Source organism: Aythya ferina (genome assembly GCF_964211825.1).
Source record: "Aythya ferina genome assembly, chromosome: 5".
Taxonomy (NCBI): domain Eukaryota; kingdom Metazoa; phylum Chordata; class Aves; order Anseriformes; family Anatidae; genus Aythya; species Aythya ferina.
The window spans coordinates 7,287,693-7,307,074 of record NC_140301.1 but is presented as its reverse complement, the minus strand read 5'-3'; the positions used below and the strand labels follow the sequence as shown (position 1 = coordinate 7,307,074).

Below are 19,382 nucleotides of genomic sequence, written 5' to 3'. Positions count from 1 at the left end.
TGGCAAGGGGGAAAATTGGTTTAGCTATTACTACTGTTGACAATTAGGAAAAGCACATTGATTCTTCCCATATACAAACCAAAGAGACTCTCAAAATGAGCTCAAGCACCTGCACTGTCTGTCTTTATTCAGTAATCTCTAACTAAAACGAACAGGGTAAGAGGCTGAGAAATTTGACCTTTATACATGAAGCAATGATGTATGAGCAATTGGTGGTTATCCTAATTATCTTTCATTTAAAATTACTGGCCACTGATTTTGGAAAATAATCTTTAGTACGTATATGGTGCTTTTGTGTTTTCGATACATACATGAAGTGTATTTGATTGGGTGAGCAAAAGTAGAATACAGTGCTGTCAGCAAATACTCGGTGCATTCAGTCAGTGTACATGCAGCCCTTCTTCCTCTAAAAGACTGATGTTTCTGTACAATTCCTTAGCAGAAAACTAATTTGTCAATAGAAAACCAGACACGGTCAAAGCCAATTTAATACTTTCTAAAACTCTAAAAAAATAAAAAGAAAAAAGCCTATATTTGTTTGCAGGTACAATTAGTAAGCAGACTACTTATTGTTGTTTAACTTTCATTTAAGAACTAGCCAACACTATGGTTTTCTATTGTATAGTTCTATAGCTCATGAAGGTCAGAGTCAAAAGCTTAAACTCCAGGTTCTTCTGAGATAAAGGCACTGAGCTTTGCAAAGTTATGCTATTATCCCTGGTTATAATCTTCACTGACTTCAGAAATAATTGCTTTGCTTAAACAAAAAGGAAGTCTGATTCTAATTTGCTATCTAGATCTACATTCTTATATTCTTTTTATAGATTTTTGAACAAGTTATCACTGGAATCTTCCTTCACTCAAACATAAGTGAAAGTTTTATCTTACTTCGGATATCACAAAAATAATTTATGACTAAGGAAACAAAACCTTTTGTCTCACAATATATTTCTTTGCGACAGCTGTGGTATTTCACTGAAAGCACAAAAGCTGTGATGGTCTGGACTGCAATCAACCATTTTTAATAGGAAATTTTTACAGACTTTTAATAAGATCTCCTAGCATAATTTATGGGGAGAGGTTTTGAAGTGAAGAGGCATTGTTTGGCAAAGTGTTCTTCCTCTAATCTCAGGAAATTTAAATAATCGAGTACTCATTTCCTCTAAACTTAGGATTTCTCCTTTAAAAAAAAAAAAAAAAGGTTAAGAAAAACACCTGCTACACCAGCAGCAAAATAAGTGCATCTAGGGTCCAAACACAGTATATTTCTAACAGCTTTTCAAATGCAAAATGCTCCATGTCAGAACATAATATTATTAATAGCAACACAATATTGAACTTTGTCTATTAAATTCAGGATATTTAACAAATACTTTCAATGCAGATAGCATGCTGGTCAGGACAACTGTATTTTGTTTTGTTATGTTTTGTTTCAAACTCATATAGTTAGGTGGATTTTAAATAAGTGGACAGGCACGCACAGTTTACAAACATTATAAGAAAACCAGAGAAGCACCAAAAGTTACTACACTTACTGAGGCTATCCAGAATTCCTCCGATTACAGAACTTGGTTGGGAAGAATAAGGACAACAGGCTTTCACTGAGATTTCTGACACATCTTGCAGGAAGATACTCAAAGGGTATTGCAGCACTTTCTCTTAAGTCCCAGACAGAACTAGGGGAAAATAAATAAATAAATAAATAAATAAATAACAAAACACATACATAAGTAGGAATCACATTTCTATATATCAATAAAGTTAATCAAAGTTCCTGAACATAAAACAGCTTCGGTCTGGCTAACTGGGATTTTGGATGAAGTTCTGATTTTTTATTTTTACCTTTTTGACTTTTCTGGGTAACCAAGTGTCCGTATTTCTGACTTTGAGTAACAGCTATGCTAACTGCGTTCCCACACTCTAGGTTGGTTAGAACGCCTCTCCCAAAGGAGAAGGAAAAAAAAAATAAGCACAAGGAGGAAAAGCCTTTAAAGGAGGGGCTCATGAACAGCCCAGGTACAGTTGCGACACCCGGGACTCACCCAGGTCACTGTGTGCTGAAGACCTCAAGAGGGCACTCAGCACAAAACATACTGCATGCCAGGAGTGAAAGGTGTCTACAGTTGTGTCACGGGCCACTTTCCACAAAAGGCAGTTATCCTTACCTAGTTTTCCAAACGATCAACTCAGCATTTATCTCCTCATCAGTTCAGTTTAGATACAGAACTGTTAAAAAAGAAAAAAAAGAAAAAAAACTGTAGAGGGAAAATAAGCCATTATAGGATCAGTGCTTCTTTTCTATATTGAAGAAGATCCCTTTCATTAATGCTTTTAAGAAATGAGGGTTCCTCAGTTTCTAGAGTCAGCCCTAAAACCTTCCTTCTTCAAAAGCTGTCTGTTGCTTTCAAAGACTTATTGCCTTCAGAAATATTGCTTTTACATTCGAGGCAGGCAGGACAGAATACTGCTTCTTCAGACTCCATCTCTCTGGCCTGGCTACGGAACCGAAACAAAACCCACCCGGTTTACAGCCAGTGCCGGTCAAAACTCATCTCCTGCCTTCAGCAGCCGAGACCTAGCGGGATGCTTCCTTCCCTGCCCGTGCACGCACCGGGCACGCTTGCGCCCACGCTTGCGCTCCCCCTGCCCCGAGGGGCTGCAGGGCACTGCCCCAGGCTCCGCGCTCCTGCTGCAGCCCGGGCAGCCTCTGGCTCCCCAGGCAGAGCCTTATCCCCATCCCCGGCCGGTTTCTGCACTGCCTTCCCGGCCTGCAAATGGCATTATAAACAATTGCCTCATTCCCACAGAGATGTCATTATTCCAATAAAACTGAAACCCATTCTTCTACCACATCCTCTTTACATCGGTAGTTTCACAAAACGCATACTGCCCCTTTTATATTCAAAGTGGACTTCCTGATGCACAAGTTCAAACTCCAGCTATCATCTATCATCTTAATTCTTCTGGGACAAATAAAGTATCATGCAACATACCATATGTGGATATTTCAGCAGAGCTCTTTAGAGGCATATCCTGTCTACTCCGTGTGATCAATGGTTATTTTATGTTTGTATATTTAGAATAATACGCGGCAAACCTCCATCTGGGTGCACTACCTTAAGAAAAAAAGAAAAAGAAAAAAAAAAAAAAGACATTAAGGTTGGGAGTCAGTTCCTGATGTGACTTGAGCCATTTCTATACTCTAGGGCATCTGAGACTTCTACAGAGGAATCTCAGACAGCGTGTGTAGCCACGTGTGATGTCCTAAAACATAAACTGGCACTAGACACATACGTCAGCACCTGAATCTCCCGAAGGGCTGGGGCACCCCCGTTCCCCAGTGCACTAGATGCCAGGTTACCTTTGTTCTCACAGGGCTCTGTTAGGCAGCACTCGATGAGAGTCACCTGCACTTTAAAAATACTTAAACACTGAAAATCAAATCCCACCGCAGATTAGGCACACAAGGGAGAGACGTGTATGAATAACTTTCAGATATACGTTGTAGATAATCAGCGGTATTACTGCTGATCTACATATTACGAAAGAATTGTAACACTACCAATTGGCATTAAAAACAGCTTTAGCAAAGACACCTCATCGGTTAAAGTAGAGTTATTACATCAGAAATACTTCCTCAACTAGAGTAAATTTGTTTGCCAGGACTTACATGGTAGAAAATTTAAGAAAAATTAATCTTGTATTATTTAAAAGTAACACAAGCTTGTAGATGAGCCAAACCAATGTGATTCCTGAACGCTATTAAAGGCAATGTGGGCCCTTAACAGGCGGAATGGGCTCAGTGCTGTGGAAACACAGAAGCAGGTGCTAGAGCTGCCCTGCTTTTCGGGAAACTGACTCCAGGTGTTATTTGGTCATATTTGTAGGCGGGAAAAGAGGGGGATGAGATTGTACTCAGCAGTCTTATTAACTTAGGGAATTTAGGTAAGTTTTTAAGATGGCTTTATTTCTGCAAGATATACTGGATATAGCAGTAATAAGGCGATGCGACTAATAATTAACTACTAGTTAGCCTTTAATAAAAGGTTGAAACTGGTAGTGTTTTTAACAACTTCTATGTGCTTTATATAAAAGTTGTATTAGAAGTATTTCCTGAAATGTTTGGTGGGGTAGAATAAAAAAGGGTTTTGAATAGAATCACCTTATGCACGTTAGCTATGATCCAAATGTGTAGAACTCTGAGTACAGAGCCAAAAGCCATAAAGGCTGTGCTGAAATCCCACAACATTCCCTCAAACTTTGGATTGTGACTTTGCTGCAAATTGCCCAGTAATTCCATGACAGATTTTTTTTTTCTGTTCAGCTTTTTGTAGAAGGGATGGAACTTCCACTTCCCAGCCAGTGAAGCCGAATTCATAAAACTTTGTTTTACTGAAGAAGAAAAAAAATTCATAAGGAATTTCCATGACAACAAATATAGGACATGTTATTTTTAAGCATTTTCTAAAGAGTTCTCCTTTAGTCTATAAATTCTTTGAGTTCATTGTCAATTGCTGGCTGTTCCTAGTCACCTTTCAACATATTGGCACAAAGGTTATGAAACTCTGTATAAACTCCAAGGTTGCCATCAATACTCAAAGAGCCTCCCAAGTTTGCATAAAAGATTTCTGAATACACACCATTGAGAATATCAAATATCAATGCTAAAGTCCCTTTTTAATCGTGTTTCCTTATTTATTGCTAAAATCTAATTTGTAAAGTTGGGGCTAGACGAGTGTTTCACTAACAGCCAAGTCCCTCTTTGCCAAATGGCCTTAGCACACAGTGGTATGACCAATAACCACCTAACTTTTTGCATACTGCAGATTATTTATTTAAACTCTTCAAGCAGAAAACACCACCTCCAGCCCCGGCGCACTATATCTCATCTGGTTATTTTACATCGGGGACCAGGCTTTACGAAACGCTGTCTCAGGAAGGCGGTTCACACGTTCTAGTGCAAACAACGCCAAACACAGCACCCGTGTTTGGCCGGCAACCCCGGCTTTAACGGAGATATCAGTTCAGAGCTTTTTTCCTGGTGCTTCAGCACTCCATTCCTGGTTGTCAGGTGCTATTTCTCTGAAGGACCGTTTCAGTGGTTCAATGGTTTTTAGAGCAATGAAAAGCTCCGTAATTACTTTTTAGCAGTACCGTTACGTAGCAATATGAGGCTATCTGAATCCTGAACGATTCAATGTTTTTTAGAGTAATGAAAATCTCCGTGAGTACTTTTTAGCAGGACTCTTACGTAGCAACGAGAGGCCACCTGTGAACCTTTTGCAGTAGGAATTGTCCAGCTTAGTTCATAAGTCTTTGGAAATGTTTTAAGGCAGGCAGTTGCGACTAAGGGCTTTTTTAAATGACCATTAAACACTAGGCGCATAGCGTTTGACTATATTTTTAAATGACTATTAAACACTAGGCGCATGCCAGCGAGTTGGAGACACAGGGGTGGGTAGCAGCAGGGCAGCCCCGCTCCGTCAGGGGGACGCTGAGCGGAGCCCCTCACGCATCCCCTCAGCCCCAACGGTCGGTGCGGGCGGGAAGGGGAGGCGCGCGGCGGCTCCTCCCGCCCTCCCCTTCCCTCGCCGTGTGGGGAAGCGGAAGCGGTGGGGCCCCGGCAGGCCCCGCTCCTTCCTTTCCCTTCCCTTCCCTTCCGTGCCGGCGGCGGCAGCAGCAGCAGCGGCGCCATGAGCGTGCCCGCCTTCATCGACATCACGGAGGAGGACCAGGTGCGGCCGGGGGAGGGCCGGGGATCACCGGGGGGAGCTGGGGATCGCCGGGGGGGCCGCGCCGGCTCCGTCCCCGAGCGCCCGGTGCGGCGGAGGGGCGGTGTGAGGGGCTGTGAGGGGCTGGGCCTGCTCGCAGCCAGCGCTCTGTGTGTGTGTGTTTGTGGCAGGCCGCCGAGCTGCGCGCCTACCTGAAGGGCAAGGGCGCCGAGATCTCCGAGGAGAACAACGAAGGCGGGCTCCACGTCGACCTGGCGCAGATCATCGAGGCTTGCGACGTGTGCCTGAAGGAGGACGACAAAGGTGTGCTCCCCTGATAACCGCCGCGGGTCTTGCTTTAATGGCTGTGGTGCTGTGTGGCAAATATAGCAATAAAAACCAAGACTGTAGACGCCTGTAACTAGAAGTACTAAGGCCTAAGCATTAGTTGGTTAATATTGTCTGGAAACACTGGGGTCTCTCAGCAGTCAGTACTGGTTTTGAGCTAGGATATAAATCCTTAGAATCCACACTGCTATGGGTTAGTGACACTGATACTGCAGTAGCCCAAAATGATCTTTCTGTGCTGTTACAAAGTTCCATTTAGAACTTCTACCTGTAAAAATGATTGCTGATTATTGATAATAAGTGTTTGAAAGAATGTAGGGTTTATCTGAGGAATACATACAATTATCTTTCATTTTGCCTCTTAACTGTAGGCAAATGAGTATGAAATACTGGGGAACCTTATCGCAGTGCTGTCTGATGTTCAGGTGTCATTAAGAGAAATACATATTTGCCATGTGCGTTGAATTTTTTTGTTGTTACACTTTCTGTAACTGATACCTGGGCAGGCTGTGAGCAGAATACCTCTATTTGTGCAGCATGTAATGCTGTACTTGAAACAGGCCACAGAGGCCTCTGCATGTGCTTTGTTCTTCTGAGCACTTTTCCTGTGGTTTGGGTTTCCCTTGCACTGAGCAATAGGTTAGGATCCTTGCTTTAAAACAGTTTTCTAGATGTGCAGGGGAAACCCTCTGCTTTTTTTAAAGGCCAAAACCTGAAGCTCCCCTGCCTTCTCTTCTGGGTGAACAGAGAATTTGAAGCAAGTCAGATGCCAAATGCCAAATTCTGTTTTTACCTGGCAGTGTAAATTCTTGTTTTAAATTGAGACGTGTTAATAAGAGACCACATCTCTTGATCTCTTGAACCAAATCTCTTGAGCATTCTGATGAATATCCACATTGGTTATGTTGGCATCTTATCCCTTACAGTTCATGCCAATGCTAAATAAGCGTTCCCAGCAGAAGGAACTCTACAGCACAAAATAGCTATTGATGATGGTTGCTGCTGGCAATTTTAAACAGCTGTGTATTTTGTTTTGTGCAGATGTTGAGAGCGTAATGAACAGTGTAGTTTCTTTGCTTCTTATCCTGGAACCTGACAAACAGGAAGCATTGATTGAAAGCCTGTGTGAGAAACTAGTAAAATTTCGGGAAGGAGAGCGCCCATCTCTCAGACTGCAGCTGTAAGTATTCCACAGAGAAGCTGAGATAATGGTGTCTTGCAAAGTAATCCTTCCTCTAAAGAGAATGGATTGTTTCGTGTGTCTCTGGAAATGAAAGTGTGGGGTGTCTGTTGCAGGAAGCACAGAATTTTTGGCTTCTCTGCCGCAACCTGTTATAAAACTGAATGCTGTTACAATTCTTCATGGACTTAAGGTGTTGCCAGGTGCTTTGTGTGTGCTACCACGCATCTGGACAGAAACTTGCTCTGCGCTCCAGTGAAGATTCTCTAAACCTTTTAAACTCAATTGTTTGTTTGTTTGCGGTTTAGACTGAGCAATCTCTTCCATGGCATGGATAAGAACACTCCCGTGAGATACACGGTATACTGCAGCCTTCTTAAAGTGGCCTCCTCGTGCGGTGCCATCCAGTACATTCCAACTGAACTAGATCAGGTAATTAATTATGGTGGTGCATCAAGATACAGCCATTGTATTAACAGTGTTGCATCTCACTAAGTATTAGTCAGAGTTGATACAGGCCATTTTTCCCTGCTGTAAATTGCTAGACACTACTGAAATAAGAAATGTAGAACGTGACTTCTTACCTTTTAAAGGTCTGTGTCCAGAATCTAAATCAAGGTGCTGTTTATTTTCCATCTCTGATGCTGAGCATAGTTAGATGTGTCCGATTCTTGTAATGAAAGTGAGAAGCTTTGATCAGGAATTGGGGCAACAAGTTCTTGTCCCTTCCTCTGGAATCAGAATGTATTGGAATCACACGGAGAGCACAGGCATCTGGCCTTGTCATGGGAAAGCTTCCAGGCGCTGCATGGGGAGCCTGAGAGACAGAGGACCCACAAGAGAAATCTCTGTGAAAGATCTCTTGAATCCTTTTCTGCTTGAGAGTAAATTAGGAGTATTTGCAGTCTGTTGTTACCTTTTTTCCAATGCTTCCTTTTCACTTGTATTCTCCTTAGGTCCGAAAATGGATTTCTGACTGGAATCTCAGCACAGAGAAAAAGCATACTCTTCTGAGACTGCTGTATGACGTCCTAGTAGACTGCAAAAAGAGGTATAAAAAACAAGTAATAACTGCATCTTAAATCAATCTATTGCAAGTGATTTTTAGTAAAAGTGTTTTTCGTGGCATTTTAAAATGAACCTGTACTGATAATTCAGTCCTAAGGTACCCTCTTTTTTTCTGTTTTTATAAGCATTGTTGCATTAAACCAGTTTTTGAAGTTAGTAGTGAATTAGCTACAAACCATAGACTCCCAAAATAAAACTATTCCTTTCTATAAATACTAATCTTCAAGCATTGTAATGTTGTGCCAAGTTTATTATTTAATTGCACTTTTGACATTTTAGTGCATGGTAGTGCTATCTCTTAATGATGTTGGGAGGCTTATCAATCACAGTTAGCAGGATCGGTCTTCTGTATAAACATTACCTTTAGGACAAAGCTTTCCACTAGTCATCAAAATTAATGTCCGCAGAATACCTGCTCGACCATTTTAAATCATTTTCCTGGATCCTAAGAGGTATCTTTGATCTAACAAACTTGGCAGACCAGTGTCTTCTGGCATGCAAAATAATGCTGTGCGTACTGAGCCTGTTAATTAGCGTAAGTCTTAACCGAGAGCTGTCATCAGTTTATCTCAAGTACCTGATATAGTGTATCGAGTGCGTTGGCCAGGGCTGTTGAGATGGGCTGGTACTTAGAAGTGGTTTCAGCATGTAGTTCCACAGCTGTTTCAGCCTATCTAAATTGACCTCACTGTAATTTGGGGGGGGAAGCAGCTTTTCCTATGCTTGCATAGTGTTGTATTGCTGCAGACCTGTTCCTGTCCTGTCCCTCCATGTACTGGAACCAGTGCGTGTGTGCAACTGTACGTGGATTGCACTAGGGAGGTGACTTGCTGAAAAAAAAGGCATGTGTGGAGCTGTCGTAGTAGGAGGAAAGTTTCTTCTGGCAGGAGAGTTAGCTTATTTGGGCCTGGTGAAATTGTAGCCTGGAAATGCTGTGTCAGCATAGCCGGATCGCTTTTACCTCACCTCCATTTAGGGATGATTAATGGAGTAGTTACCCTGTGAGTTATGTTACTGCGATTTCCTGTCGCTAACATTAAAATGCTTTTGTACTGATAGTATTTTATGAGATTTCAAAAATATCAATCAGATCTTGTATGTGGCATAGCACTTAGTTTATTTTAGAAATATGCTGGTATTCCGTAATGCTCGTACTCTAAACGCTTGGTTTACTGAGAGGTTTTAACTAGTTTAATTTCCATACTTAATAGCTAACTATTTTTAGGTAGTCTTGTTATCAAATCTGTGGATTAAACTCGTAATTTTTGTTTTCAGTGCTACTAGTAACCTTGCTACCAAAGTTACTTTGTAGTTAACTGCCAGATTTCATTAATAAAAACACAACACTGCTCACCAATAATAGGTGACATTTTTTAAATTAGGCATTTAAAAACTTTCACTAACTCTGTAATATATTACTCCTGCACTCAGTGTCCTTACCATCTGTTGCAGTGAGCTTTGCACTGAACTGAGCAGTTTTTCAGAGCACTTATATTTCTCTCCAGGAAAGAAAACAAGAAGTGACCCTAGCACCTTTGACCTGGTTCATTCTCCTGGATCAGTGGGCAGTATTTGCCGTAGTATGGGAAACTCACAGCAGCATTCCAGCTTTCGCACGCAGGAATGTTGCTCTACCTAGCAGTTTGGGAAGATAAGGGGGAACTGAAAAATAAGCAATAAAAATCCTACCTCAGTTACCACGTTGATTTATAATAAAGGAAAAAACCCACATTGTTGAAAGCAATGGGATTGGGTTTTTTGGTTTGTTTTATGTGGCAGAAAAGATGGCTTTCCAGGCCTAATAGACTTTCTCCAGTGGATAGCTCAGAAGTGAACAGCTTGTGAAAAGTAGATACACAGATGTTAAGTTCGTTGTTCCTTTTCCTGCAGTGATAAGTGAAAGCTTGTTTTATTAAATCTTTTCCAGTCACTTTCTGGTTGAAATTTCTTCTTAGTGATGATCAAAATCATCTTGATCTCTTTGAAGAAGGATTCTTATCTTTCCCATGATCAACTGAAGAAAAATTGGTGGTGGTGGCTGGAGAACAGATGGCTGCAGTGGCTTGTTTCTGAGATCTGTATTTGGTAGCTGAACTTTGCAGGAGATTAGTTACTTTCGCTGCTACTTACGATCCTTGTCATAAAGGTTCTGTAATAGTTTTGTGCCTCAGCTTTAATATGCAGCATTTTCCTAGCTGTGTTGGTATGAAACTGCAAGGTAACGCAACCTGTTTTCCAGGTGCAAGTGAAGTTTTGCAGTTTTCCTGCCATTGACCTGGCAGGATTCAGACTGGGGTGAGTCTTGTCCAAGTTTACATTCAGACAGGTCTGGCAAGTCTGGTTATTTAGCTGTCTTGCTAGAAAAGCGTTCACACGTAAATCTTAAGTGAAATCCATGCTTAGCAATGAGCTTTGGTGAAATGATGGTCTGTATCACTGCCTTAAACACCCTAATTTATATTACTAGTCTGACACTGAATAGAGTAAGATGAAATAATAAAAGGAATAGAAGAATTCTGGTGTATTTGCTGAGGCTTACAAGGCTCTAGCACAGGAAGTTTGGGAGTGATTGTCTTGTAGCATTCTGATATTTCCTAGAAATACAATATGCTGCTTCTCCCCCTTCAAAAAAGGGAGGGAGGAATTGCAGATTTCATTTGAAGTGAGTGAAAAACAGAGTTTTAACTTTTGCTACCAAGGGAGGGAGAAGAGGAGGAATGTTCCAGAAATCTAACATAGTTTGAAGTATATAAATACAAAAATAGAAAATTTATATTAAATGTGGGGACTTATATTGTTAGGTTGAATAGAACATCAGCTGAGCCTCTTTGTTTGAATCCCTCTATAGTGCAAGTCCTATATTAAAATGGTTCTTTGTCTTCGCTAATTATTGAGCATTGATAAGGCTTCACTAGTGGAGAAATCAGACTGTTGTAGACTGACACACATGCAAATATTTCTTGCATGTGTAAAACTGTCTGTGTTCAATTTCACTGATACAAAGCTATCAGTTCTACACATCAGTATCAGTTGCTGCAACGAAGCATAGGCCAACCTCTTTAATGGCAGAACCTTAAATATTTTGGTCAAAGTTTCTGTTCAAAACCATTTGGGAATAATGGTTGGCACCTGTAAAACTTCTCTGCCTTTGGTACAAACTGTCTTTTTACTCAGTGGACATCCAGATTATATACGATACTGTTTGTTTCCCATGCTTTGCACTGCACATAAATGATATCTGCCAAATTTTCTAGGAGCACAAAACCTCACCCTGTAGAGAAATCGCCAAATAGTAATATTGAGAGTTGTAAAATTAATATCCATGTGAACGTAGTCTTTGGACTATAAAAACCATTCTAGCTTGTGCTGCTACATAGGATAAACCCATATCAGCATGGAAAATTGTATAAGTCTATCAGGCCACACTTGTGTACAGGTTTTGGCTGGAGTACAGTTAATTTTCTTCACTGTAGCTTGTATAGGCAAGGTTGCTTTATCTGGAGTTCAGTTACTTTCAGGGAAGAGTTCAGCTTTACATTATAACTCACAGAGTGATATCCAGCCTTACTGAGAAAGTATTTCTGTCTAAAGGGGACCCCAAGTATATGTGCAGAAAAGCAGCAGAACACTTGCCAGTCTGTCTATATTCACTGCATGTGTTTTTTGCTGAAAATTTTGTGAAAAAGCATGAGAAGTTAGCGTTCTCAATAGTGGTGAGAACCACTGCTTGAAAATAAATCTAAGTCAGTTAAAATTACAGTATCTGTCTTGGAGCTGGTTTGCAGCAATGTCAAGGAGCTATTTAAAGAAATCATCAGGGCAGACAAGACTGTGGATTTACTCAGTTTTCTTCAAATGAATGCTTTTTCTAAAAGCTGTCTGTCAAACCAGTGTTGGAAGCTGCTTCCTTTGCAGCAGTCTAAGACAATCTAATTGCTGGCTGTGTAACTTCATCAATGAAATGAGCAGCTCTCGCTCTGAATACTTGGAGAGAATCTGTGAACGAAGAAAAGGGAGCTTTTACACAGTCACTTTTCTGACCATAAATATTCTTTAAGATATGCCATTTTACATCTGAAATAAACTTTGCAGTGCTACTTATTCTGCAATGATTAAATCCAGATGTGCATGAGAAGAGCATTCTAGTGAACCATATAAAGCTGTTCCTAGCTCAGAGAGCTTTTTCCATAACCAGCAGGTAATTTATCAATTTAAGAGAATGAAATGAAGGGTGAAGATAAACATTTTGTAGAACAAGAATTGAAAGAATACATCTAGTTAATTTGTTCTCTCCACTAGAATTAAAATGGATCATCTACATCTTTTCAAGTGTAACTTAATTTGACCTGTAACATCTTAATGGAATTAATCAAATATTTGAGTGTCTTGTTTGAACTTTTTTTTCCCCAGCAATCCTGAGTTAACTTTGTTTTTCTTTCATAGCGACACTGCAGCAAAAGTAATGGTGGAGCTATTGGGGAGTTACACAGAGGACAACGCTTCCCAGGCTAGAGTTGATGCTCACAGGTAGTACTGACTTCCTAGTTCCCTTACGTGGCTTTTTCTAAATTGCTGAATTACGTTGATTGCCTTACTATTAAAGAATATTGCATGTCCTGGCAGGCAAGGGCCCTCCCATGGCCCTTTTTCTATAGCATAGCTGACTTGATAAGGAGTTTATCTGTGCAGCCTGCGGTAGGTTAGCTTGTTTCCAGGCTGTCAGGTTTACTCCACTGCAAAAGTGTGCAGGCATACTTGTGCTCACCGCTGAGAAAGAGCAGCCTTGCTAAGAAGGTTGTTTACATCAACTCTGTTATCAAAAGTTTAAAAAAATCTGAAAAGATGTCAATTCCTCACTGATTATTTGATTATCTAACTTAAATACTTTTTTTCAAATGGCACTTTCTATTGAAAATAAATTCTTGCTCTTTGCTATGAGCGAGGACTAAGGATGTGAACTGCACAGAAATAAAATTACTTGGTGGACATGCTGGGAGTGAAGATGATTCTTAATTTACTTTCCCCACAGGACAAAATGTGTAAAAGCTTATTTTCATGTTCTGTCTGTCGTTATTACTCTTAGGAATTAGATATTTAATAAGTCATGTAGATATTCTGGGTGTGTAATAGCTTACACTTGAGCAGCAGGAAGATGAAATGACTCATTTTGAAAATTAGAGCGTCTCCATAAGTAAATGGAAACTTGAATGGCTACCACTGAGGCCTTTTTACCTCTGAAAGAACGTGTGTACTCTGGGTTTGCTACAGCGCTGCCTCTGTGCAGACTAGGTTCTTCTGGATGCATGTTATGTGGTAGGGTCATGGTCTAGGCCGTTGGTGCTAGTGTAGCACTGACAACCTTCTAATGTGCTGCCGACCAAAAGCTTTCATCTAGAGTTCTAGAAACACTTTAGGAGTGTTTATAGTCTGGAGCTGCAACTGATAAATCATAGGTCTTGCAGTGTTTGGTACTGAAGATTTCTCTGCTTTGTGTCACATGTTCCAAGTATAATTAATCTTCCTAAACGACTTAATTCTATGAAGTTTTAGGAGAACAGTAAAAATACCACAAGGAATGAAGATCTGGCTGGAAACAAATGCATAGATGGAAACAGAAGGTTGATCTGTAGCCTTACCACCTGGCAAATTTCATTTGTGATATTGGGCAAAGTACTAACAGTTCCTGTTTGTTTGTTTTGTTTTGTTTTGTTTCTGTTAAACGAAGATTAAAGTTACCTAGGAATGTGATACGCCTTATATTTAAGAATAGTTGAAAACCACAGAATATTTCCTAGAAAATCAAGAAAAACAAATTGAATTGCATTTAATCATAAAAATGTGTATTGTTGTAAAAAAAACAAAGTAAAATCTCCTTTTCTAACTAGATGCATTGTGCGAGCATTGAAGGATCCAAATACCTTTCTCTTTGATCATCTTCTTGCCTTAAAACCAGTCAAATTTTTGGAAGGAGAACTTATTCACGATGTAAGTAACTTTGATTTTAGCAAGTTGGTTTGATACCTATTGAGTGCCTCCTTTACTGGTTTCTTTGGATATTCATTAAAGTAGTTGTCTGTTGGCAATCTGCAATGTACTTTTTTTTTCGCTTTAAAAATTTTTTTTAAATGTTACATGGAAAACGTAGTGTGGATAATAGAACATTCCCCTTTAGAAGCGTCAGAGTTACAAATCCTGTCCTTTCACAAGTTCTTGTGGCAAAACTACCTTTCAGGTCTGAGAAAAGAAAGCACAGCATGGGTTGCCCTTGGCTGGTGGCAGCAGCCAGAATTTTAGCTTTCTTTTTGCATTTGTTTTTCAGTTTAATAGTAAAGTGGTGTTTATATATCTATCTGTGCAGCCCTCAAGAAGGGAAACAAAATGTTTAAACTGTTCATATGCTTGTTTTCTAGCTTTTGACAATTTTTGTAAGTGCGAAACTAGCATCCTATGTCAAGTTTTATCAGAACAACAAAGACTTCATTGACTCCCTTGGTAAGTTTTCAAATCATTATGTTTCTGACTGTTTACATGGTTTAAGATAATAGAACCCACAAACTGTTTCAGTTTCAACAGAAATACTGAAGCCAGAGAATTTTAATGGGATTTTTTTTTTTTTTAAACAGTGGATTAGAGTTTGTAGAGTCCTGCTGGTTCAGAAATGGACCATCTAAAAACTATGGCTTCTTATAGTAGGACAAGCATTAGAGGGGTTTGGAAGATGACTATTTTCTCCTAACTTCTTTTCACGTAATCCTTTTGGGGGCGAATTTGTAACACTTTGCTACCCTAGGCTAGGTCAGAGATTACAGTTTTCCAACAAAAACAGCAGCTGGTATAAATCTTTTTTATGATCAGTAAGTTTACAACAGCAAATACTTTTCCTGAATGGTAAGGTAAAACATGCAAAGTACAGTGTGTGCGTGCACGCGTGCGCTGATGCATTAGACCTAGCAAGCCACAGTCTGTCCCAGTTAATTTGTTTCATCACATGAAGCAATGTGATGGAATGTTAATGTCAGCACCCTCTTTATTTACACACTGTGGAAAAAAGGAGTAGTAATTAACACTTTGACACTCCCCCGTTGATGTGTAATTGACTGTTTCAAAGGAGCACTGGTTCATAAGCTATTGCATGCATTAAAATTACGTTTTTTATATTCCAGCTTTTTAGGACAGGGGTCAGTGACAATGCAGAAATTGCTCAATGATGCAGATTTTTTTATTACTGCATTAAGGTTTTGACATATTGGTAATGAATAAATGTTTCCATAAAAATCTGATTTTTTTTTTTATAACTTTGATTTTGAAATGACATTTGAACACTAACTGAATGCATTTGAAGAAAGGCACGGTTTTGCTAAAACCAAGTTTAGTGCAGCCTTCTAACACATGCATTATTTTGTTTAATGGAGTGTGGTATAATTCTGAGAATAATTACCTTCAGAGCTTTAAAATGCTGGTACTTTAGGTATTAAAATGATGGAAACAATGACTTTTTTGTGGATAAAATTAGCAGCAAGTTTCTGGTAGTTTGTAAATGTGTATACGGGATAAGCATGTCTTTTGTCTTTTTATTTGAACATGAGTTGTGGGAATATTTTATGCTTTTCTTTCTTAGGGGAAAATATTTTTTGTATTGTACTTATTTTTGTGTGTTGAAATGGCTCGTTATTTGCTGAAAAAGTATTTAATAATTAAAAAAATGTATGCAATATAAGTTACACATGGGGTAGCAAATGTATGTCATGCAACAGTCATGATTTATTTTGCATTGCCTTCTTGTATCTAGGTTTACTTCTGTGAATATACAGTCTGTATTTTAAATATATCTGATATTCACATTATTCTGGTGAAATCCTTAGATACCAGTGTAACTGTTTTTGAAATACAGCCTTACTTAAACTTACCTTGATTTCTCACCTCCTTTATGGTATACTCAGGACATTTGGAATGTCTTCAAGGCAGAGATTCTGAGAGATCTAGAGATGCTAGAGGCCAAGGTAGAGATTCTGAGGCAGTTCAGACCTGAGTGCTAGGAACTTGGTTTACTTCTTCCAGTTATGCCTTTTAAAAACAATAGCAATTTGGTACAGAAAACAACACAATTAATTGATGAGACATTCCAATATTCTTTAAAACACCTAGATCTATTCCCCCCAAAATAAATATTTTAAACGATGCTCCTTTTCTGGATCAGGGCCAATTAAAATGTCTATGAAAGCTGTGCAGTGAAGGCTCCTACAGGTGGCATCAGTTTGTTACAATTTGTTGTTTTATTAATGCTGACAACTTAGGCCAGCAGTAGCATTATCTGTGTCAACTGGATCGCCCTAACATGTCCACATTTAATCTGGTATTATCAGCAGTCTTCTTCAGAAAGTTAATCAGCATCTCATTTGCATTTGTTAATTAGGGTTAATGTGTGCTAATTGATTTTTTCGATGCTTGTAGATTTCCATTAAACCCAGTTAGGTATAGTTTCTGATGCTCCTCATTTATATGAATTATGGTGATCACATTTTTGTTGAATTGGTGCCAAATAGGGAGCCTGCATCATAATTACAGCTAATTAACACAACATGATGTCCTCTATTAATGTGCTTTCCTATTAGAGTACGGATGTTATAAATTCCAAACTTAAATATTTACTGAAGCAACGTAAGTGCTTATAACGTCATTCCAAAACAAAACGATTGCTGTTCATTTTAAAGAAACTTCCAGCAAATCTTAGTTGGTGCCTCAGAGAACTTAATTAAGAAATGCCTTGGCTCATCCATGTGTCTTAACTCTGTTTACCTAAACTTTTTCAGTAAAACAGGTTCTGATGTAGATGTGCAAGGTTCAGTTTCTTGTGCTACTATTCATACTATCATGTAACAGACGAACAACTTCTACTATCTGTTCATATGCACTTGAAGATCACACTTTTGGCACCCTAGATGCCACTCAGTGCTTTTATACTCTGGTATAAAGTTATTCAGTGTCTATGTGTTTATGGGAGAAAAATGTTGTGTTGATAAACCACTACAGAGTTGTTGGGTGTTTCTTTTTTAAGCAATCAAATAAAAATGAGTGGTGCTGTAGGAAGGCTTTGACACCGCCAGTTATTTTTCATTTGTTTTTGTGCTGCTATTCTTCCAAATGATGCAACTGAAAAAAAACTTGTATCACTTGTACTCTTTCCATCTAAATTTCTGTTACGGTGATGTTCTTCCTGGTTATCTATACTTCTACATAGGCTTGTTACACGAACAGAATATGGCAAAAATGAGGCTACTTACTTTCATGGGGATGGCTGTAGAGAACAAAGAAATATCATTTGACACAATGCAACAGGAACTTCAGATTGGAGCTGATGATGTAGAAGCATTTGTTATTGATGGTAAGAACTGTAACAAAGCACTTTACACAATGCTAATGAACCATACCTTTTCTAGTCTTCAAGGCTGGTGTTAAATATGCAGAGAAATACTTTTACATTTCTGTTCTAAGATAAATATCTGTAAAATTTTGTGTTTAAAGACATGCACAACTGCTGACACTTCTATGAGTGACTTTTCCTTTTGTTGATAGATATATTTCAGATAATTCTTTATAGAACTAATAAATTGTTTGCAGATTCGTCATCTGGTTCTGTTTGCTGTCATTAAAACAGGATGTGTTTGTAGGGGAGAGAAGTTTATAAAACTATGCAGGATATTGCTTTAATAGATTGGCATCAAACAGTGAAGATACACGTATGACCTTCATCTTGTTACATCATTTTGCTTTTCTGCCTATTGGACAAAAAAAAAATCAGTGAAAAATATTAACTGTTTTTTTTCAAGTTGTATTGATCCAATTATAAAGAGGTTTTATGCAATTTAATACCTTAACGCTATCTTGAAAATACTGCTCAAAACAGCACTGCTTTTTTTTGCAGCTGTAAAGACAAAGATGGTATACTGCAAAATAGATCAGACACAGAGAAAAGTAGTTGTCAGGTAAGACAATTCTTCATAGCATTTTGTGGAACTTAGTGTGTTCTAATTATTTCACTTACAGTTGTAGAATATTTTAACTAGAAGCAAGGTATTGTTCCTATCAGTTGCTGGTAGTTAAATAGTTGCTATTTATCATAATTTTATTAAAGCTCAGACTGAATGTGATTAGCTTATTTAATGAAAGAGTCCTATTTTCCAGCACATTTCATTTAATGACCTAATAGTGACAAGAATACTAATGACTGTTGTTGCTTTAAATATTTGGGAAGGCTACAGATTTCTGTAGCTGATAAAGTGCAGCCCTTTGTATACAAAAAATAAAATTTCCCTATTCATGTATGAGAGCAAAGTAATGCTATCAAAGAATTGCTAGGTGAGCATGACATCTAATAATCATCTTCTAATTTTGTTTTACTTCTCTAGTCACAGCACACATCGGACCTTTGGAAAGCAGCAATGGCAGCAATTGTATGACACTCTAAACACCTGGAAACAAAATTTGAATCAAGTGAAAAACAGTCTCCTCAGTCTCTCAGACACTTAAAAAATGACCTAGAAATGTCTTACTGCAGATAATTTTTATTAAAAATTTTGACAATTTGTGAACACTTCTAAAATGTATGCAATTGGTTTATAGAAGCTAAATATTTTAAATTGAAACCAAAAAAAGGCAATAAAGCTAACAAGGGAGAGTATCTTCTGTTGATTTTATTCTATAATTAACAATATATAACATTAGCAATAGCGGTTTCTTTTGTTATTGTTATTTAAGTTCATAATATGAGGATCTTTCTTTGGCAAGAGGTGGGGAAATGAAGGGAGGGTAATCAGAAAAAAGTGTGTGTAAATAATGTGAAACGAGAGCTTCCCTCATGCCCTAAAGGAAGAAAAACATGAATGAGTTAAAAGTGAAACTACGAAGCAATATCTGCTGCCATATCTTTGAATCATACCTGATGCTTTAGTGCTGAAAGAGGTATTATTTAGACAATATTTAAATAATTCTGTAGTAGAGGTAAACAGACGATTTTCTTCATCTGCCACTTAGAGTAGTTCTAAGTTATTATAAATGTTTATAGGAGGAGCCATTGT

The 19,382-nt window shown here is 38.7% G+C and overlaps 2 protein-coding genes and 1 long non-coding RNA gene across 4 annotated transcripts in view; 1 reads left to right on the top strand and 2 right to left on the bottom strand.

The window, feature by feature from the left end:
- The window catches only part of WT1 (WT1 transcription factor), a 93,887-nt gene extending 91,661 nt beyond the window's left edge, over nucleotides 1–2,226 (bottom strand). Inside the window, exons 1-2 of one of the 2 annotated variants that reach the window (XM_084521273.1) lie at nucleotides 2,166–2,226; nucleotides 1,536–1,676 (exon numbers count right to left, since the gene is read on the bottom strand). The gene's annotated coding sequence lies outside the window, so the exon portion shown is untranslated. Of the gene's footprint in view, nucleotides 1–1,535; nucleotides 1,677–1,842; nucleotides 1,920–2,165 lie in introns of those variants that run through there. The other variant, XM_084521274.1, reaches the window with a different exon arrangement.
- A 3,343-nt stretch (nucleotides 2,227–5,569) lies between these two features.
- Nucleotides 5,570–18,985, top strand: EIF3M (eukaryotic translation initiation factor 3 subunit M). Its single transcript, XM_084521258.1, has 11 exons — nucleotides 5,570–5,735; nucleotides 5,903–6,035; nucleotides 7,101–7,239; nucleotides 7,548–7,671; nucleotides 8,196–8,290; nucleotides 12,751–12,834; nucleotides 14,193–14,292; nucleotides 14,718–14,799; nucleotides 17,546–17,689; nucleotides 18,230–18,290; nucleotides 18,714–18,985. Exons 1-11 carry the CDS (start codon nucleotides 5,694–5,696, stop codon nucleotides 18,832–18,834), a joined length of 1,125 nt encoding a protein of 374 aa, XP_084377384.1. The 5' UTR covers nucleotides 5,570–5,693; the 3' UTR covers nucleotides 18,835–18,985.
- Nucleotides 5,955–8,280, bottom strand: LOC311437688. The gene is made up of 3 exons (XR_014693644.1): nucleotides 8,156–8,280; nucleotides 7,824–8,056; nucleotides 5,955–6,084 (listed from the first exon to the last, which is right to left on the bottom strand). It is a non-coding gene; the product is annotated as an uncharacterized lncRNA (long non-coding RNA).
- Nucleotides 18,986–19,382: the final 397 nt, after the last annotated feature.